The sequence below is a fragment of the Stegostoma tigrinum genome, chromosome 1 (genome assembly GCF_030684315.1).
Source record: "Stegostoma tigrinum isolate sSteTig4 chromosome 1, sSteTig4.hap1, whole genome shotgun sequence".
NCBI classification, from domain to species: domain Eukaryota; kingdom Metazoa; phylum Chordata; class Chondrichthyes; order Orectolobiformes; family Stegostomatidae; genus Stegostoma; species Stegostoma tigrinum.
In genome coordinates, this window is record NC_081354.1 from 64,524,677 (window position 1) to 64,540,744 (window position 16,068).

Here is a 16,068-nt window from a genome sequence, read left to right on the forward strand (position 1 = left end):
CGTTTATCTCTATGACTATTCAATCACAAAACTGATTTTTTTTTAGTTTCAATTGTTTTTCAGTTTTAAGACAAATCCAGAGATTGTGTTGTTCTGCTTAGAATCCTGCAGACAGAACTGTAATGTTCAGTGTGTATTCCATTTTAATCACCCAGGAGGATCAGACGCCTTTACACATTGCCTCGAGGTTGGGTAAAACTGAGATTGTGCAACTCCTGCTTCAACATATGGCTTTCCCAGATGCCTGCACTACAAATGGTTACACTCCACTACATATTTCTGCCAGGGAGGGGCAGGAAGATGTGGCTTCCATTTTGCTTGAGGCAGGTGCTACACACTCATTAGCTACAAAGGTAAGTATTAATTTGCTTGATGTCAAGGTGTGGGGAATATTGAATGATGTTTGAATTGCGACATAATTTGAACAAGCAGCTGTTTAACACAGATAAATCAACACTTTAATCGCTCTGTGGTAACATGCTCAAACCCCTGTATGTTAAGTCCTATTTCCAGCTTTGAGTTTCTTTATTGGATGATTGCCTTGACTTGACTGATTAGAGGTAAGCAGAAATTCTCTTGATATATTTCCTGGATATAATAATTTGTGCTTACTGCCAAGGAATTGATCATGTCTCCACTTTGTTTATTGTCAATTCTTTCTCTCTCTATGCCTCCCCCATTCCTATCATAAATTATCTGCACAAAACTTTGGAAAATCTTCCTCATTAACTTGGCAGTTATTGCTATAAAGCAAAGAAAATTCTCAGATTTTATGTGGTGTTGTCTGTTTACTTCTCCATTGTTGATTCTTAATTGTCTTACAAATTGATTGCTCCTACCAATTGCTTAGTTTGGGGCTAACTGTTCCTTGACACCAGATTTTTCCACAATCCGCTGTTCAGCCATGGTGACTGAGCCACCTTGACCCAGAATGCTCCTCAGTGATGACTCTTTGCCCTGAGTTGTCTGTGACATTTTGCAAGTTCCTTCCTGCTTTCAAACCAACACTATATCCTAGAGAAATGTCTTTCAGTTTAGTCTCAAGATACTTAAGTTGAAAGCTAATTTAGATGATTCTACAATAAGAAAAATCCACCACTTCCCTCGGTCTCAAAAAAAAACACCTGCAACCCAGTGTGACTTTTCCTACCTCCCTGCTGAGTATCTGAACATACTTGCAATTTCGAGGCAGCTTTCTGCAGATGCCCTGTTTCCAGTTGCACTGAGTGCGCCAAAAGCATTGTGTGTCTGCATTTCCAACACAAGAAAGAATGACTTTCTTCAGTCTGCCTGGCTTTGGTGAATTTTTAGAGGTAGAAGCAGACAACAGTGTTAACATAATACTAACACTAAATCTTTGGTTGGCCAAACAAAAACAAATGGAATTAATGCCGTTTTACAAGGCCAATTTTCTCCCAAAGTCAGGGTGCATTACATTTGAAATAACTATGTCAATCAGTTTCAGCATAGAAGACTGCTTGATGTGTGTCCTTTCTATGGTGGTTGTAGCACTGGTACCAGTCTAGCAAATACAGCATAGTGAAAGAATAATATGTGATTGGTATTTCTTCCATTACAATGATTACCTGTTGTAGATTTTACTTCTGAAGTTCTTGATGATAAACCTGTGTTCAAATTGGGGGAATCCGCTTTAAAAATAACAGTAATTTGGAAACAACATAATGGTCCAGAACTTAGAGTGGCAAATTTAATGGGCAATTAGTGGGCAAATACAGCATTTTCCTAATAAAAGAGTCTCTATAACAAAGATTTTTGTAAAGCTAACTGCAGAGTGGCACACCTCAGTCATCACATTTTTGATATTTAGACTCAACTGCGTTTGCTGCTCCCCTGAAGTTGCTGTACCAGTTATCCGTATGTAATGGCGAATATCATTAGCCTTGATGCTATTTTGGCAAAAGTTTTTGCCCAAACTTTGGTTGTCAACTTAATGTTTTCTACTAAGTGAAGATAGATTTAATGTTGAAAATGTTTACTAACCTCAAAAGTGTTTTCTGACCAAAGCTGGCTTTCTCAATCCTGGAAACTATAAGCCAAACAGAAAAATAGTGTGTATGGAGCAAGTATCTGTGTGTCTTTAATAACTATCAAGTAACAAATTAATCTGTAAAATATGGTTCCTTTCTTAGTAGAAAAACATACATCATGGCCAGCTGTAACATAATACACATCAAATTCTGCACAAAATAAACCACATACGCAACAAACACACATGGCCAATTGAGACAGCAGTATAGCTAACATTACAAGCTACTTTTCCTCATGCTGAACATCACTAGACAGGAATGCAAGTTTCATTATCATCCCTGCCCCACCTCTGAACAGTACTGTGTCCCATCAAGGCTCCATGTCAGGAATAGAGCTTTACAAATTACTCCCTGAGAAACAGAAGGAAATGAATAACAAGATTAGAAAATGAAAGAAAAAAATCCAGAAGAATGCACAGCTGTGTTCATTTCTGATTTATCTGAGCTGATATGTCATAAGCAAGTATTGAAGTCTTTTGATTCCAAACAAATCACTGGTCATTTGTGTAATAAAAGCAAAGCAATTGATTCAGACAAATGGTTAAACCATTTACTTTCACAGTCAATTTTGGTTAACTTGCTCATCTTCAGTTTTTTCTCCAGAGCATGTCCTTATAGACCCTAGATTTTTCAAAAATTACTTTGTTTCAAATTGAATTCCTGCGTTCCTCATTAAATAATTTGGAATGACTAGCTTCAGTTCAGTTCTTCGTAGATAAGTGCTATTTTCTAACATCAGGTGCATGACGGCCAACAAACGTCTTCACTTGAACTGTGTTGAATCTTTGGAAAGATATTATAGCGTTCATTATGGGTCTATACCGCCTGGCAGACTTTTGACACGTTAATTTTAAAAGTATAGCTTCTCTGATAGAGAAATGATGCAAGATGATAAATTTCTCCAGAACTGACAGTAACCAACTAGCGCAAAGGAATAAAATCAGGAATGAGTTATGGCCAGCCTCTTAAGTGGTAGTATTTATCATGTCGAGATACTGGCTGTGACATTTTTCATTTCTGCCACATAAATAAAATATGCAACGTTAATATGAATGCATACGTCTTAAAGGCAAACCAATGTGACTAAAATAGGGGAGCAAAATAACCACCTAGTTGCCAGTGTACATAATTATATAAAAGCTGTATCCAATATCTCCTCTTTATTTCATGTAAAGTAGCAGGCCTCTTCACTGCAAAAACTATATTCTGTGTACTAAGATTGTGCAAGATATGGTGTCCCTAAATTTCACACAATATCATGTATGGTATAACTAACATATGTTATCATTGTGTACACCTGACTATGTTTTTCACTGGTGTAATACAGTATTATTGTATCCCTGTTCCTCATTTATGCTGTATTCTAAGCATGCCTGTTAACTAAGTAGCAGTTGTTTCCTCTGTCCCCTATTGCAGAAGGGATTTACCCCACTACATGTCGCAGCTAAGTATGGGAGCCTAGATGTGGCAAAGCTCCTTCTGCAACGCTCTGCTTCTCCAGATTCTGCTGGCAAGGCAAGTTACTAATGAACTTTCAAAAGTTCAGGCTGGAAATGCACATATGATTTTAGTTTCATCTTCCCATAGTAGACAAAACTATCACAATTTCGGCCATCTAAAATTTTGACATTGAAAAGAAATTTGCGGTTTCTAATTAGAAAATCCATAAATACATTGGCCTGTGCATAAAATATTACACATAGATTACAAAATTTATGACAAAATGTGGTCGTTTAGGCCATTGAAGTTAAAAATTGATACTTAATCTGATAAAATACTGAAAATAGTCACTTAAATTGAAGCTAATTTTCCAGTAGCTTGACCTAATTGTCTGTTTTGCATGTTAGAATATTACCTGCATAATCCTTTTCCCTCATCCCGTGCTGTCTCTGCAGATGATCCTTTCCACACCCAAAGCACTCCTGTCCTGACCCTAAACCATAGTGGATGGCTGCATGAACAGAAATGGGGTCTGATTCATGTCTCTTTTGCTAATGTGTTTCACTAATATTCTGTCTGCTTCTGTCTGTTTCCAAACATTCAAAGACAAAAGCTTTACTCAGTTTCGAGGTGGTGTTCCACAGAAGGCTTTTACATCTCAAAAAAGCTTCTGCCTCTGCTGTGATAAGATGAGGTTTTCTTATTCCAGCTATCAAGTGAGAGATTGTTGCATGGTAGGAATAAAAATACGAACTAACATTTGTCCACCCGTGCCCTCTGCATACCCGAAACACTTGCTACCTGTTTTCGGGATAGCAGAGGAAATGATCATATTTCAGCTGCATCACAGTTGTTGACCTATAATCTGTTTGCATTTATGGGACTAGTGCAAAGTAAATTTACTTTGTACTTTCAGGGTGAAAATAAAGCCTCCTGTTATAACATATTCTCTTCCAAATAGAAGAGACTGGCTAACTTTTGTTGAAGATTAATCATCTAATAGCCATATTTAGCAATGGGATATTTGAAAGGCCAAATCTTTGCATTTCAGTTGATTATTATTCCTACTCATCATAGGCAATACAGGACTCCTCTCCCCACCCCACCCTGAGAGTAACATTCCCTCAATTGTTTTGAGAGATTTTCACACTGATAACTTGTACTGTGAGGAGAACATTCCTTAAAAGACAAGAGATCGCAAATATCTTTTGTGTTGACCCTGGCTTGGGAGGTGGTCTGATGGATGTGAACAGCAGCAGTGCTTTTTCTGGTGTTATTTTCTGTTCTAGGAAATGGACACTTGATGCTGTGTATATTCTACCTCAGTATCAGAACCTTGGAAGTATTCAGATGGTGTTTTCTTTTTGTTGTGGGCATTAGAACTGAGTAAAATTGCTTTGAATGTTGTTTCTGCATCGATCACAGCAAATGGCTCAGCAATAATTCATGCAATGACAAGATTTTGATCTTGTTTCATTCCGATTTATGAAAAATGCCTTCATAATTTACTGAATTATAATTCAAATTGTGAAAACTTGCTGACTGATGGAATACAACAGAAGCTTAACGGTTTGTCATTGTGTTTAGAAACCATCTATTTCAGATGGTAAGTCAATGCTGCATTATCCTTGCATTAACTACTTTCTTGTATCCATCTTTCTATTTTTGATGTATTTGTACAGATATGAAACCGCTTACAGAAGCTCTTTGTGGTTTGCTAACAAATAATCTTTTATGAGCAGCACTAGCATTTATTAACAAAGACAAATTCTTACAGAATGGCCTAACCCCACTCCATGTTGCTGCTCACTATGACAACCAGAAGGTGGCGTTGCTGTTGCTGGAGAAAGGTGCCTCTCCCCATGTCACTGCCAAGGTATTAATTGATACTAGTTAATAATTGTCAGTAGCCTGAAAACAAAATGCCATGGATGTTTTGATTTTTTTTTGTTTAGCAGTAACGTAAGTAACAGTCGTAATATGCAGAGCTCTTGATAATGCATTTAAGTTTAACCTTTCGCACAAACTAATACCATTATGAAAAAATCCATGAAAACTGAAGAAGCGAGATGGAAATTTTTAACCCCTACTTAACTTCTTGCTTAACCCCTAAAACCATGTGCCCTGGTCATCCTGTGATTAAACCCTGTTTCTATACTGTCATGTTCCATAACACAAACGAGAGCAACGCTTATATCAGCGCAACAGATTTCATGTGCTTAAAAAAAACAGAAAACTCTTATTATTCTTTTATGCGTGGTGTTAGCACTTGTTAGGCCAGCATTTTTACCCATCCCAAATTTCCCAGAGGACAGTTAAAGTCAACTATGTTGCAGTGGGTCTGGAGTTTACTTGCAGGCCAGACCAGGTAAGGACAGCACATCTTTTTTTGCCTGAAGGGCATCAGTGACCCAGACAGGTTTTCCTGATAATTGACAACATCATCATTAGATTCTTGATTCCAGATTATTATTGAATTCAAATTCCACAATCTGTCATGGCAGGATTTGAACCCAGTTCCCCAGAAAATTATCTGGGTTTCAGGATTAATTTTCTAGAGGTAATATTACTAGGCTATCACCTCTCCAGGAGGAGCACCAGAGGCCAATTACCCTTTTTTTTCCAGTTACACCGTTCACTTTGATGCATTTCCCTGTACCCATTTACCTTACTGATAAAGTCAGACAGCCCCAGAGAATGATAGGGCTGCTCTCTGATTAGAAAGAGATGCCGGGTGGTGAGTTTAACCTGAGGTTCACAATTTCTCAGGCAAGGGGAGAGGTTGAGAATGTGGGATCTTCCTGGTGACCTCAGCCAGTGCAGCAATTGAACCTGTGCTGTTGATGTCATTCTGCATCGCAAGCCAGCCATCTAGCCAATTGAACTAACTGATGCTCACTGCGATGTAAAGGGTCTCTCACCTCACCTCAGTAATTTAGCACTTTTGTCCATGTTTGAACCAAGTCTGTAGTAAGGTTAGGAGCCAAGTGGCCCTAGTGGAACCCAAACAGGGTGTCATGAATAGATACTGCTTGATAGCACTGTTGATGATGTTTTCCATCATTTTACTGATGACTGAGTGTAGGTTGATGGGATCATAATTGGCCAGGTTAGATTTATCCTGACTTTTGTGTATAGGCCATACCTGGACACTGTTCCATATTGGCGGGTAGCTGCCAGTGTTATAACAGTAATGGAACAGCTTGGCTAGGGGAGTGATAAGTTCTGGAACTGAAGTCTTTAGTGCTATTGTCAGGGCCCAAGCCTTTTCAGTATCTATAGGCTACAGCCATTTCTTGATGTCGTGTTGTGAATCAAATTGGATGAAGGCTGTTACCTATAATGCTGGGGACCACTGGAGAAGGCCAAAATGGATCATCCAGTAGGCACTTCTGGATGAAGATTGCTGCAAGTACTTCAGCCTTAACTTATGTACTTGCATGTTGGACTTAGATATTTGTGAAGCCTCCTTCCTCAGTGAGTTGTTTAATTATCCACCACTATTCATGACTGGATATGGCTTAGATCTGATCCATTGGTTGTGGGATTGCTTAGCTCTATCTATTATTTGTTTATGTTGTTTGGTTTAAGTAGTTGACGTTGTTACTAAGAGTATTGGGATATATGTCTAGATATAGTTAGATATTCGGGTCTCTTCAAGGTCAGTTTCTCCACTGGAGACTGAGATTATCTGAATGGGTGGAGCTTACTGCAATGTCCCATAATTAATCCTTTCAGAATCGTTAGTTTATAAAACATGAGATTTAGCTAAATGTGTGCTATGACCACAGAAACTTACCATGCAGGCACAGCAAGCAATCAGGAAGAAAAATGTTGGCCTTGACTATAAGAGGTTTGAAACACAAGAATATGGAATTTAAATCCAAAGATGTGCAGGCCAGGTGGATTGACCATGCTGAAATTGTCCACAATGTTTAGGGATGTGCAGGCTGGGTGGATTAGCTGAGTAAATGTAGGGGTACGGTTATACAGTAGGGGCCTGGGTCTGGGTGAAATGCTGTTTGGAATGTCAGTGCAGACTTGATGGGCCAAATGGCCTGCCTCTGCACTGTAGGTTTTCTATGGTTATGTCATTCTATGAGGACGATAGTAAGATCACACAAGCAGCACAGTGTGCAGTTTTGGTCTCCTTGTTTAAGCAAGGATATACTTGCATTGGAATGAGCTCAGTACAGAGTCACTAGCTTGACAGCTGAGAAGATGGTGTTTCCCAATGATAAGATGTTGTGGTATATTCCCTTCAGCGAGAGATGATCCCCTTCTGATATACAAGCTTATGAAGAACTTTGACAGGGTCAATACTTAAAGGTTATTTCGCTACTTGGGAATTCAACAGAGGAATGCAATCTCAGAGCAAAATGCCAAAAATTTTGGACCGAGATGACAAGAACTTTCTTTGTTCAGATGGGTGAGAACTTTTCAAATACTCTGCCCTGGAGATCTGTGGATAATTCATCTTTGCATAATTTGTGCCTGAGATAACCCAGCAGTGGGGACTGGATTTTCATTTTGAGGGCAGGATTTGAGGGATTAAGAGATCTTCTGAAGCCACAGTCCACCTGCCAGCTGGCTGTGCCGCCAATTCTACCTTCATGGTGGGGATGTAAGGATGGCCCGGAATGAGGCCTTCAACCTCAGGCAGCACATTTGAGATATTTATAGAGGCAGGCCCGTGCCAAGACAGCTAGGTTAAGAAGCCTGCCACAGTTTGCAGATATTAGACCACTTCTGGAGGTGCTGTGGAGACCCTGTAAGCTTCATCCCCCTACGCCCTCTTCGTCCTGCTTAAACTACTACCAATGCGCTCACCCAGAAACCACTGTAAAAAAAAATTACCAGCCATGTAATGACCTTAATCTTGCCTTATCTTCAAAAAAAGCTATGTTTCTCCTAACAGCTCATAATTATGCCAAAATACACAAGTTCCAACCCTCCCTTACAGCAGTATCAAAAACCTGGTTAAGTAGAATACTCTACTGGGTTTGGTATCTAGGCACACATTTATTGTGAGATTCCATTGAACAACTGTGTCAAGAAATCCTCCCAAGATGAATGCTTTAAAGCTTTTGAAGACTGATTGTCGATCCAGCCATCTGTCAGAGGTTTTTGTCTCAACCAAACAGATATCCTCCTGAACTTCACAGAGTGAATAATCAAAGCTGTTGACCCATTTAAAACTATGATTTCTGGAATTTACAATTATACAATGCCGAATAAAATGTTACCCAGTAGATGGTGCACTTGAGAGAACCTAAAAACACTTCACTTTCCATTTGCTAATCTACATACTGCCTTGATAGCTTTCAAGATGTCAGAGGTGACAACCTGGCAAGCATATCATTTAATGTTCACTTTCCTGCTAAAATCAAGACCATATCATTTGTTCCTAAATTAAAAACATGTAAAATTTATAATGCAAAACACCTTTATTAAACTTAAAGCTGGCACTGTCTCTTCAACTTGTGGTTTGTATGGTTCCTGAATCTAAACTACGATTCTCCCATTGTTCACAACATTTCTGTGTTGGTACGAAATACCCCACCTTCCAAAAATGTCCTGGTTCCTAGAGAAGTGAAATATCTGAAATTCCAACTTCTGCAATGGTGCTGGCAGCGTCATACATTGTGGGCTCACAACCCACCTACCGTCCTGCACTGCAGAACAATGCCAGCCATGGGAATGAGAGGCTGGGAAAACTCTATTCTGTTCCCAGCTGCTGTTTTCTAATGACTGTTCAACGAGACTTTGACACCCTCGCCGTGTCAGGATGGGAAAATTAAATCTATCGTATCTTAGGGAATTGATTGAAATGCTGAGTGAGCAGGAAAATGGAATTGAGGCAGGAGATTATACTGAATGGTGGAGAAGGCTCGAGGTACCATCTGTTGTACTTTTTCCTCCTATTTCTAATATTCATATGTACTAATTTTTATTCAGCCTTAGCTTCATCAAACCTTTTTTCACTTCATACTCTGAAATTAATAGTAATATATTAATTATTAATAATTAATATAGTACTATTTTTGTAACAACCTTAACCTGAAGCCATATTATGTTTTCCTATAAATGCCAATAATATTATTTAGGACATTGAGAATAAGAACATTGGTTTTCAATTGAAATATGAAACTAAATGGCAGAACATATTAAATAAAAAAATGGATAGCTAAGACGATTTTACAAAGGATCTAAAAAGTGCGATGCTCAAAGGTGGTCACACCATTGCCTATGACTGTAGGTTACACTAAAGGAATAGACGGTGTCTCATAAAACGCTCACGCTCTAGTAATGTAACTGAATGTCCAGCAGTGTTTGGCCTTTAGCATGAATACATTGAAAGGTGTTTGCAAATGGAGATGGTCAAGATATTTTAATTTAGAAAATCTTGTTAAAATCTTTATAGGTTATATTTTGATCAGTAATACTCAAACTAGGAAACAAATAACTTAAGAGTTACATTTTAATCAGCGAATTAAGCTAATATTATGGTACCAAGAAAATCTGAGCATTGATCAGAACATGGCAAAGGCTAACTGTTAGTGGTCTAAAATTCATGCTTTTTCAGAATGGCTATACGCCTCTGCACATTGCTGCCAAGAAGAATCAAATGGAAATTGCCACCACCTTATTGGAATATGGAGCTCAGACTAATGCACTAACAAAGCAGGGGGTGACTCCCCTCCACCTGGCTTCACAAGAGGGACATGTGGAAATGGTTTCACGCTTGATGGATAAGAATGCCAATGTTAGTGCAGCCACAAAGGTAATTGCAAACATTATTCTGTCAGAGACCGTTAATTGCTATTATGTCATCATTTATTAGTGTGGAAAAAAAATGGTTGATGCCGAGTACCTGTGCTGCCAGATGCTTGGTACTTTTAATTTCAGAATATTTATTTACCCGTTGTTTAATGTGCCCCTTGTGCTTTTTGTTTAAATTTTCTGACAGAGCATCATTTTTTTAAAAATCAAATCAATTAGCAGAGAGGCAAATTGGTTCAAGCTGATTTTGTCCTGCCGTGAGTTGACTCAGAGGTAGAAGTCCCACGACACCAGATTATAGTCCAACAGGTTTATTTAAAATCACAAGCTTTTGGAGCACTTTGCAATAGAATTCACCCTGCAGTTTGAGAGGGAGAAGCTGGAATCAGATGTAATGATGTTACAATTCAGTAAATGTAACTAAAAAAACACGAGGAAGGAGCTGGCCAGAGTTGAGTGTAAGGGGAGCCAAGTGGGGAAGATAGAGCAACAATGGCAGAATTTTCTCGAAACACACTTCAGAAACTCATCCCAAGGAAGATCAAACACGCTAAGAGGCGGGTAAATTAATCATGGCTGCTAAGAGAAACCAGGAACAGCGTAAAAAGTAAAGGAAAAGCATACAATGTGATGATGATTGGTGGGAAGCCAGAGCATTGGGAAGCCTTAAAAAAAACAGCAAGGGACAGCAAGGTACTGCCAGAAGTGGAGCGTTGAAGCAGCTACAGTAGCATTGTTTAAGAGGCATTTTGACACATACATGAATAGGCAGGAAATAGAGGGATACAGACCACCTGGAGGCAAAAGGCTTTTAGTTAGAAAGGCACCATGTGTTTGCACTGGTGTGTTGGGCTGAAGGCCTGTTCCTATGCTATACTGTTCTTTGTTCTATGGAGACTGATAGACCTGAACATGGATAAATCACTTGAATCAGATACACTCAGAGTTCTGAACGATATAGCTGAGGAAATTGTAGAGGCATTGATGGTGATCTTTCAGCAATCGCTGGAATCGGGGAGGGTCTTGGAGGATTGGACAATGGCAAATGTTGCACTCCTGTTTAAGAAAGGAGAGAGGCAGAAGTCAAGAAATTAAAGGTTAGTTGGCCTGATCTCAGTCATTGGCACGATTTTAGTGACCATTATTAGGGTAAGGATTGCAGAGTACTTGAAAGTGCATGGTAACACAGGGCTAAGTCAACAAGGCTTCATCAAGGGGAGGTCATGCTGGACAAATCTGTTAGAATTCTTTGAGGACATAATGAGCAAGTTAGACAAAGGAGATCTAGTGGTTGTGATATATTTTGGTTTCCAGAAGGCCTTTGACAAGGTGTTGTTCAGGAAGCTGATGAAAATAAGATGAGACCATGGTGTTGTTGGCAAGGTACTGGCATGGATAAAGGATGCAGGGTTGGCTTACTGGTAGAAGGCAGAAAATGGAACTAAATGAGACATTTTTGAGGATGGCAGCCAGTGACTAGTTGAGCTTGGCAGGAGTCAGTGTTGGGACCGCTATGTTATCTGTTAGCAATCCAGGTGAAAGAACTGAGGGCATTTTTGCTCAGTTTGCAGATGACACAAATATAGGTGAATGGACAGGTAGCGTTCAGAGGGATACAGGCTACAGAAGGATTTGGATAGTCTGGGAGAATGAACAAAGAAGTGGCAGACATAATATAATGTGGGAAAGTGTGTGGTTATGCACTTTGGTAGGAAGAATAGGGGCATAGACTATTTTCTCAACGGGGAAAAGCTTTGGAGATCTGAAGCACAAGACTTGGGAATCCTAGTTCAGGATTCTCTTTGGGTTAATATACAGGTTCAGTTGTCAGTTAGGAAGGCAAATGCAATGTTAACATTCATTTTAAGAGGGCCAGAATTCAGGAGCAGAGATGTACTGCTGAAGCTGTATAAGGCTGTTGTCAGATCACATTTGGAATATTGTGAGCAGTTTTCGGCCCTGTATGTAGGGAAGGATGCATTGCCATTGGAGGGGTCCAGAGGAGACTTACAGGAATGATGCTGAGTATGAAGGACTTGTCACATGAGAAGTGTTTGAGGACTCTGGGTCAGTACTCCATAGAATTTAGAAGAATGAGGGAGAATCTCATTGAAACTTAGAGTACTGAGAGGATGGAGTGGATGAAGAGATATTTTGATTAGTGAAAGAGACTTGGACCCGAGGGCACAGCCTCAAAGTGTGAACGGATGACCCTTTAGAGCTGAGATAAGGAAGAATATCTTTAGCCAGATGGTGGTTTGTCTGTGGAACTCATTGCAACAGAAGGCTGAGGAGGCTAAGTCATTAACTGTACTTAGGACAGAGATAGATTCTTGATTACTGAGGGAATGAAATGTTATGGGAAGAAGACAGAAGAACAGCGAAGCAGATGCATGTTCTAAATGGCCTAATTCCGCTCCTGTATCTTATGGCCTTCTGGATCAGTGTGTCTCTAGTTGTCCATTGTGATCATCAAATCTAGAGGTAAGAAGAGCATGGATGAGGTGTACTGCATTAGATAACCCAAGGCTAGGGAAGATTCAAGCAAAATTAAAGGGATGAAGATAGGCAAGCATGGTAAGTTTGTCAATATGTGATCAGAAGCTCATCTTAAGGTGAAGATTGACACAAGATTGCATATCATCTGGTTCAGCATCAATTACTTGCCACAGAGTGGGAAAGAGTTGACACCCAAGGAATGTTTGTGGTGGAGACAGAAAACAAGAACTTTGGCCTTCCCAACATTTAGTTGGAGGAAATTTCTGTTCATCCATCACTGAATGTAAGGTCTATGTCAGCATGTTTGTGGAACTGATGTTGTTTTTCCACTGGGTGATATAATTAAAGGCCAACACCTAGATAATAAATAGGATGTGGCAAGGACAAATCCTAGGGGGTATCAGAGGTAACAGCAAGGGGATGTCTAAGAGAAGCTATTGCAGGTGATTCTGTGGCTAACATTCAGATAAGAATGACACCACGTGAAAGCAGCTCCACCCTCATGTATATCCTGGTGAAAGGCCTTGCAGGAGAGTGGTGTGCTTCACTCTGCCCAAGGCGGGAAATTGGTTGAAGGCAATAAGGAGGGAAAATTTACCATTGTCACAGTCATGTAAAAAATCATTTGTGACTTTGATTAAAACAAAGCAATTTTGGTATTGTGGTGGGTGGGAAGCTAATTGGACAGGTTCAGACATGGAGTTCTGGGAAAAATGAACATAAATTTTGGAAGTGACACTGTGGTCAAGGACTTTCTAAGGGCACATTCTCTGACCATCTGGCACCCAGCATTCAAGTCCTCAACCCTATTGTATTGGGCGATGTATTCCGCAGAAATATTGTCGTGTCTGGATTTCACATGACTGTATGGTATTGTTGAGCTGAACAAATTGTGGCCATCGATGGCAATTTTGGTCCCATAATGAAGAATGACACGGAAAACAAAGAGTAAAAAGGCTACCCGTGGCACTCAGTTATACCTTTTAACACATGTCATTGCAAGAGATGTAAGTAGTTATTTACATTCTTGCTGCCAGCGAGTCTTTCGCTGACCTTATAGGTAGGGTGATTGAGTAGGACCACTTTACACCACCCTCCGGGCCATTTATCTGTCCCTTCCATAGCCAGACCATTGACAACTGGTGAAACCAGCAGTCTATTATGAGAATCCCAAGAGATAATACCAGTCAAGATATTCAGCCTTATGTTTCCATTGGGACTGCAGTACCCCAGATTTAGAGCTTCAGGTTTTTTTTAAAATTAAAACATTTGGTTTGTAATACATATTTATGAAAACTGTAATGATTTTAAGATGATGTACAGCTGACACTTAATGGAATGCCTTTCGACAAGTTTATTGCTATCATTTCTTCTGCATGAAAAAAATATCAAAACAGCTGGAACAGTTTGATTTGGAGGCTGCCCTAAATATCTGATATGAAGAACCTATTGAAATTTGAAAGTCTTAGGGCTCAAATGTTCAGAATAAAAGTGAAAGCTCATGTGTAACTTCTTTGTTCTAAAATTCACTGTTTAGAAGTTGTCAAGTGTGAATATCCAAGAAAGTAGGTTGGGTGTATTATTAAAATCAATCAGTTTGTCTCTTCTGAACATTTGATTAAATTATTCCATTCTGACTCCAAACAATTCAGCTCTTTCTTGTCAGCTTAAAACATTATTAAAATGCAAATTAAGTACAAAGTGCGTATTCTTCAGGGCATGTCCACTAAATCTTAATGAAAGTACTGTGGTTTGAAGATTAAACTTCTGACCTCTTGTTCAATCAATATCTAGACTGTGCGCTTAATTAGAGGAGTATTTATAGGAATGAATCATCAGAGTTACTGTACTCCCCCTGTGATAGATAGATAAAACCAAAAGGTGAGCAACTTTTGCAATAGTTTCAAAATATAATCCTACCATGCTCGAATTTTGAAATTCATTCATGTGTCCCTGAAACTCCTAATTGTGTTACCATTGCGAGGAGAGTTTTTGTTCATTGTGATATTCTTCACGGGCCAGTTAGTGTTGGTCTAGTCATTCCGGACACCGCCCTCACCCACCCACACACAGTTGGCTACCACCCATAATGTGCCCAGAGATAATGGAAACTGCAGATGCTGGAGAATCCAAGCTAACAAAGTGTGAAGCTGGATGAACACAGCAGGCCAAGCAGCATCTCTGGAGCACAAAAGCTGACATTTCGGGCCTAGACCCTGTGTGCCCATCTGCTTTTGGATGAGAATGACGGATGCCAGAACTGACATATTTTCTGATTCACTAAACTACAAGATGCAGTGGAAATCCAGTTTGGCATCTCGGTAAAATCTGATGCCTGAGTGCTTTAAAAATTCAGTCATAGACAATTAAAGCAAAGCATGGACTGCTCCTTGAAAAGGCTGAGTGCTTTTTTTTTCAGCACTGTTTGTGGGTCAAGTAGAAAAGAAACAAATCCCCCAAAACCAATGGAAAGTTTTTAGCCTCTGCAGCAGATGTAGGTATCCTTGATCATCAACCAGACCTGCCACAATTTCTGACAAAACTCTTTTATTGATGTCTGTTCTTTGATCCATGCCAAACTTCATCAGACTCTCATTTCTGCCTTTGATTTCTCCATATCCCCGTTTCAAGCTCCTTCTTAACACAGTAAATTATGCTGTATTCACGCTCCACCTTAGTCATATTGTGCTTACCTACTTCGGGGCTGCAACCTCTTCTGCTGTGTTCCCACCAATACAAGGTGAAGCCTGTCAATTAGGCTGCTTCAAAGCAGTGTACATAGTTAAACAAGATGTGCTGTCATTGGAGTTGAAACACTGCATAAGTTCCAAGGACATGACCAAGTCGTCTCTTGCTACCACCATGTTCACCCCACCTAGCTTGTAAGGCCTGCCCCATAAAAATCAGAACCATCAGTCTGGTCTTGGTAGTTTTGTATTTCTTCCCTAACTTATCTGCATATCTCTTCCTGAATCACATCCACTATTCATCAGTCTATAATGAACTCCCAATGGAGAAGTGCCTGCAGTATGTTGATTTGAATGGTGCAGATTCCTATGGTTAATATAAGAAAATGTTGTTCTCATCTGTACTGAAAGATGGCCTGAAAAATGCTTTCAATAGATGTAGTTGAGAGTCTTTGGGGCATTTATATGATATGCAGAAAGTAAACAAAACAGCACATACAGCTTTAGAAAATTATGTGATGGGATCAGAAAGGGAATAATAAATAATCAAGCTTATAACGGAATTCTAGAAGTCAAATTCTTTTCTTGACCTCTTGCTTTTTAAATAAAAC

At 39.5% G+C, this 16,068-nt stretch overlaps 1 protein-coding gene across 7 annotated transcripts in view; it reads left to right on the forward strand.

Annotated features, from left to right (window-relative positions):
* The window catches only part of ank2b (ankyrin 2b, neuronal), a 794,414-nt gene that overhangs the window by 625,366 nt on the left and 152,980 nt on the right, over positions 1–16,068 (forward strand). For 5 of the 7 annotated variants that reach the window (XM_059645900.1, XM_059645896.1, XM_059645909.1 and 2 more), the window contains 4 exons: positions 156–353; positions 3,465–3,563; positions 5,266–5,364; positions 10,075–10,272. In XM_059645900.1, coding sequence (XP_059501883.1) covers positions 156–353; positions 3,465–3,563; positions 5,266–5,364; positions 10,075–10,272 — 594 coding nt within the window. The remainder of the gene's footprint in view (positions 1–155; positions 354–3,464; positions 3,564–5,265; positions 5,365–10,074; positions 10,273–16,068) is intronic. The other 2 variants (XM_059645912.1, XM_059645922.1) reach the window with 1 other exon arrangement.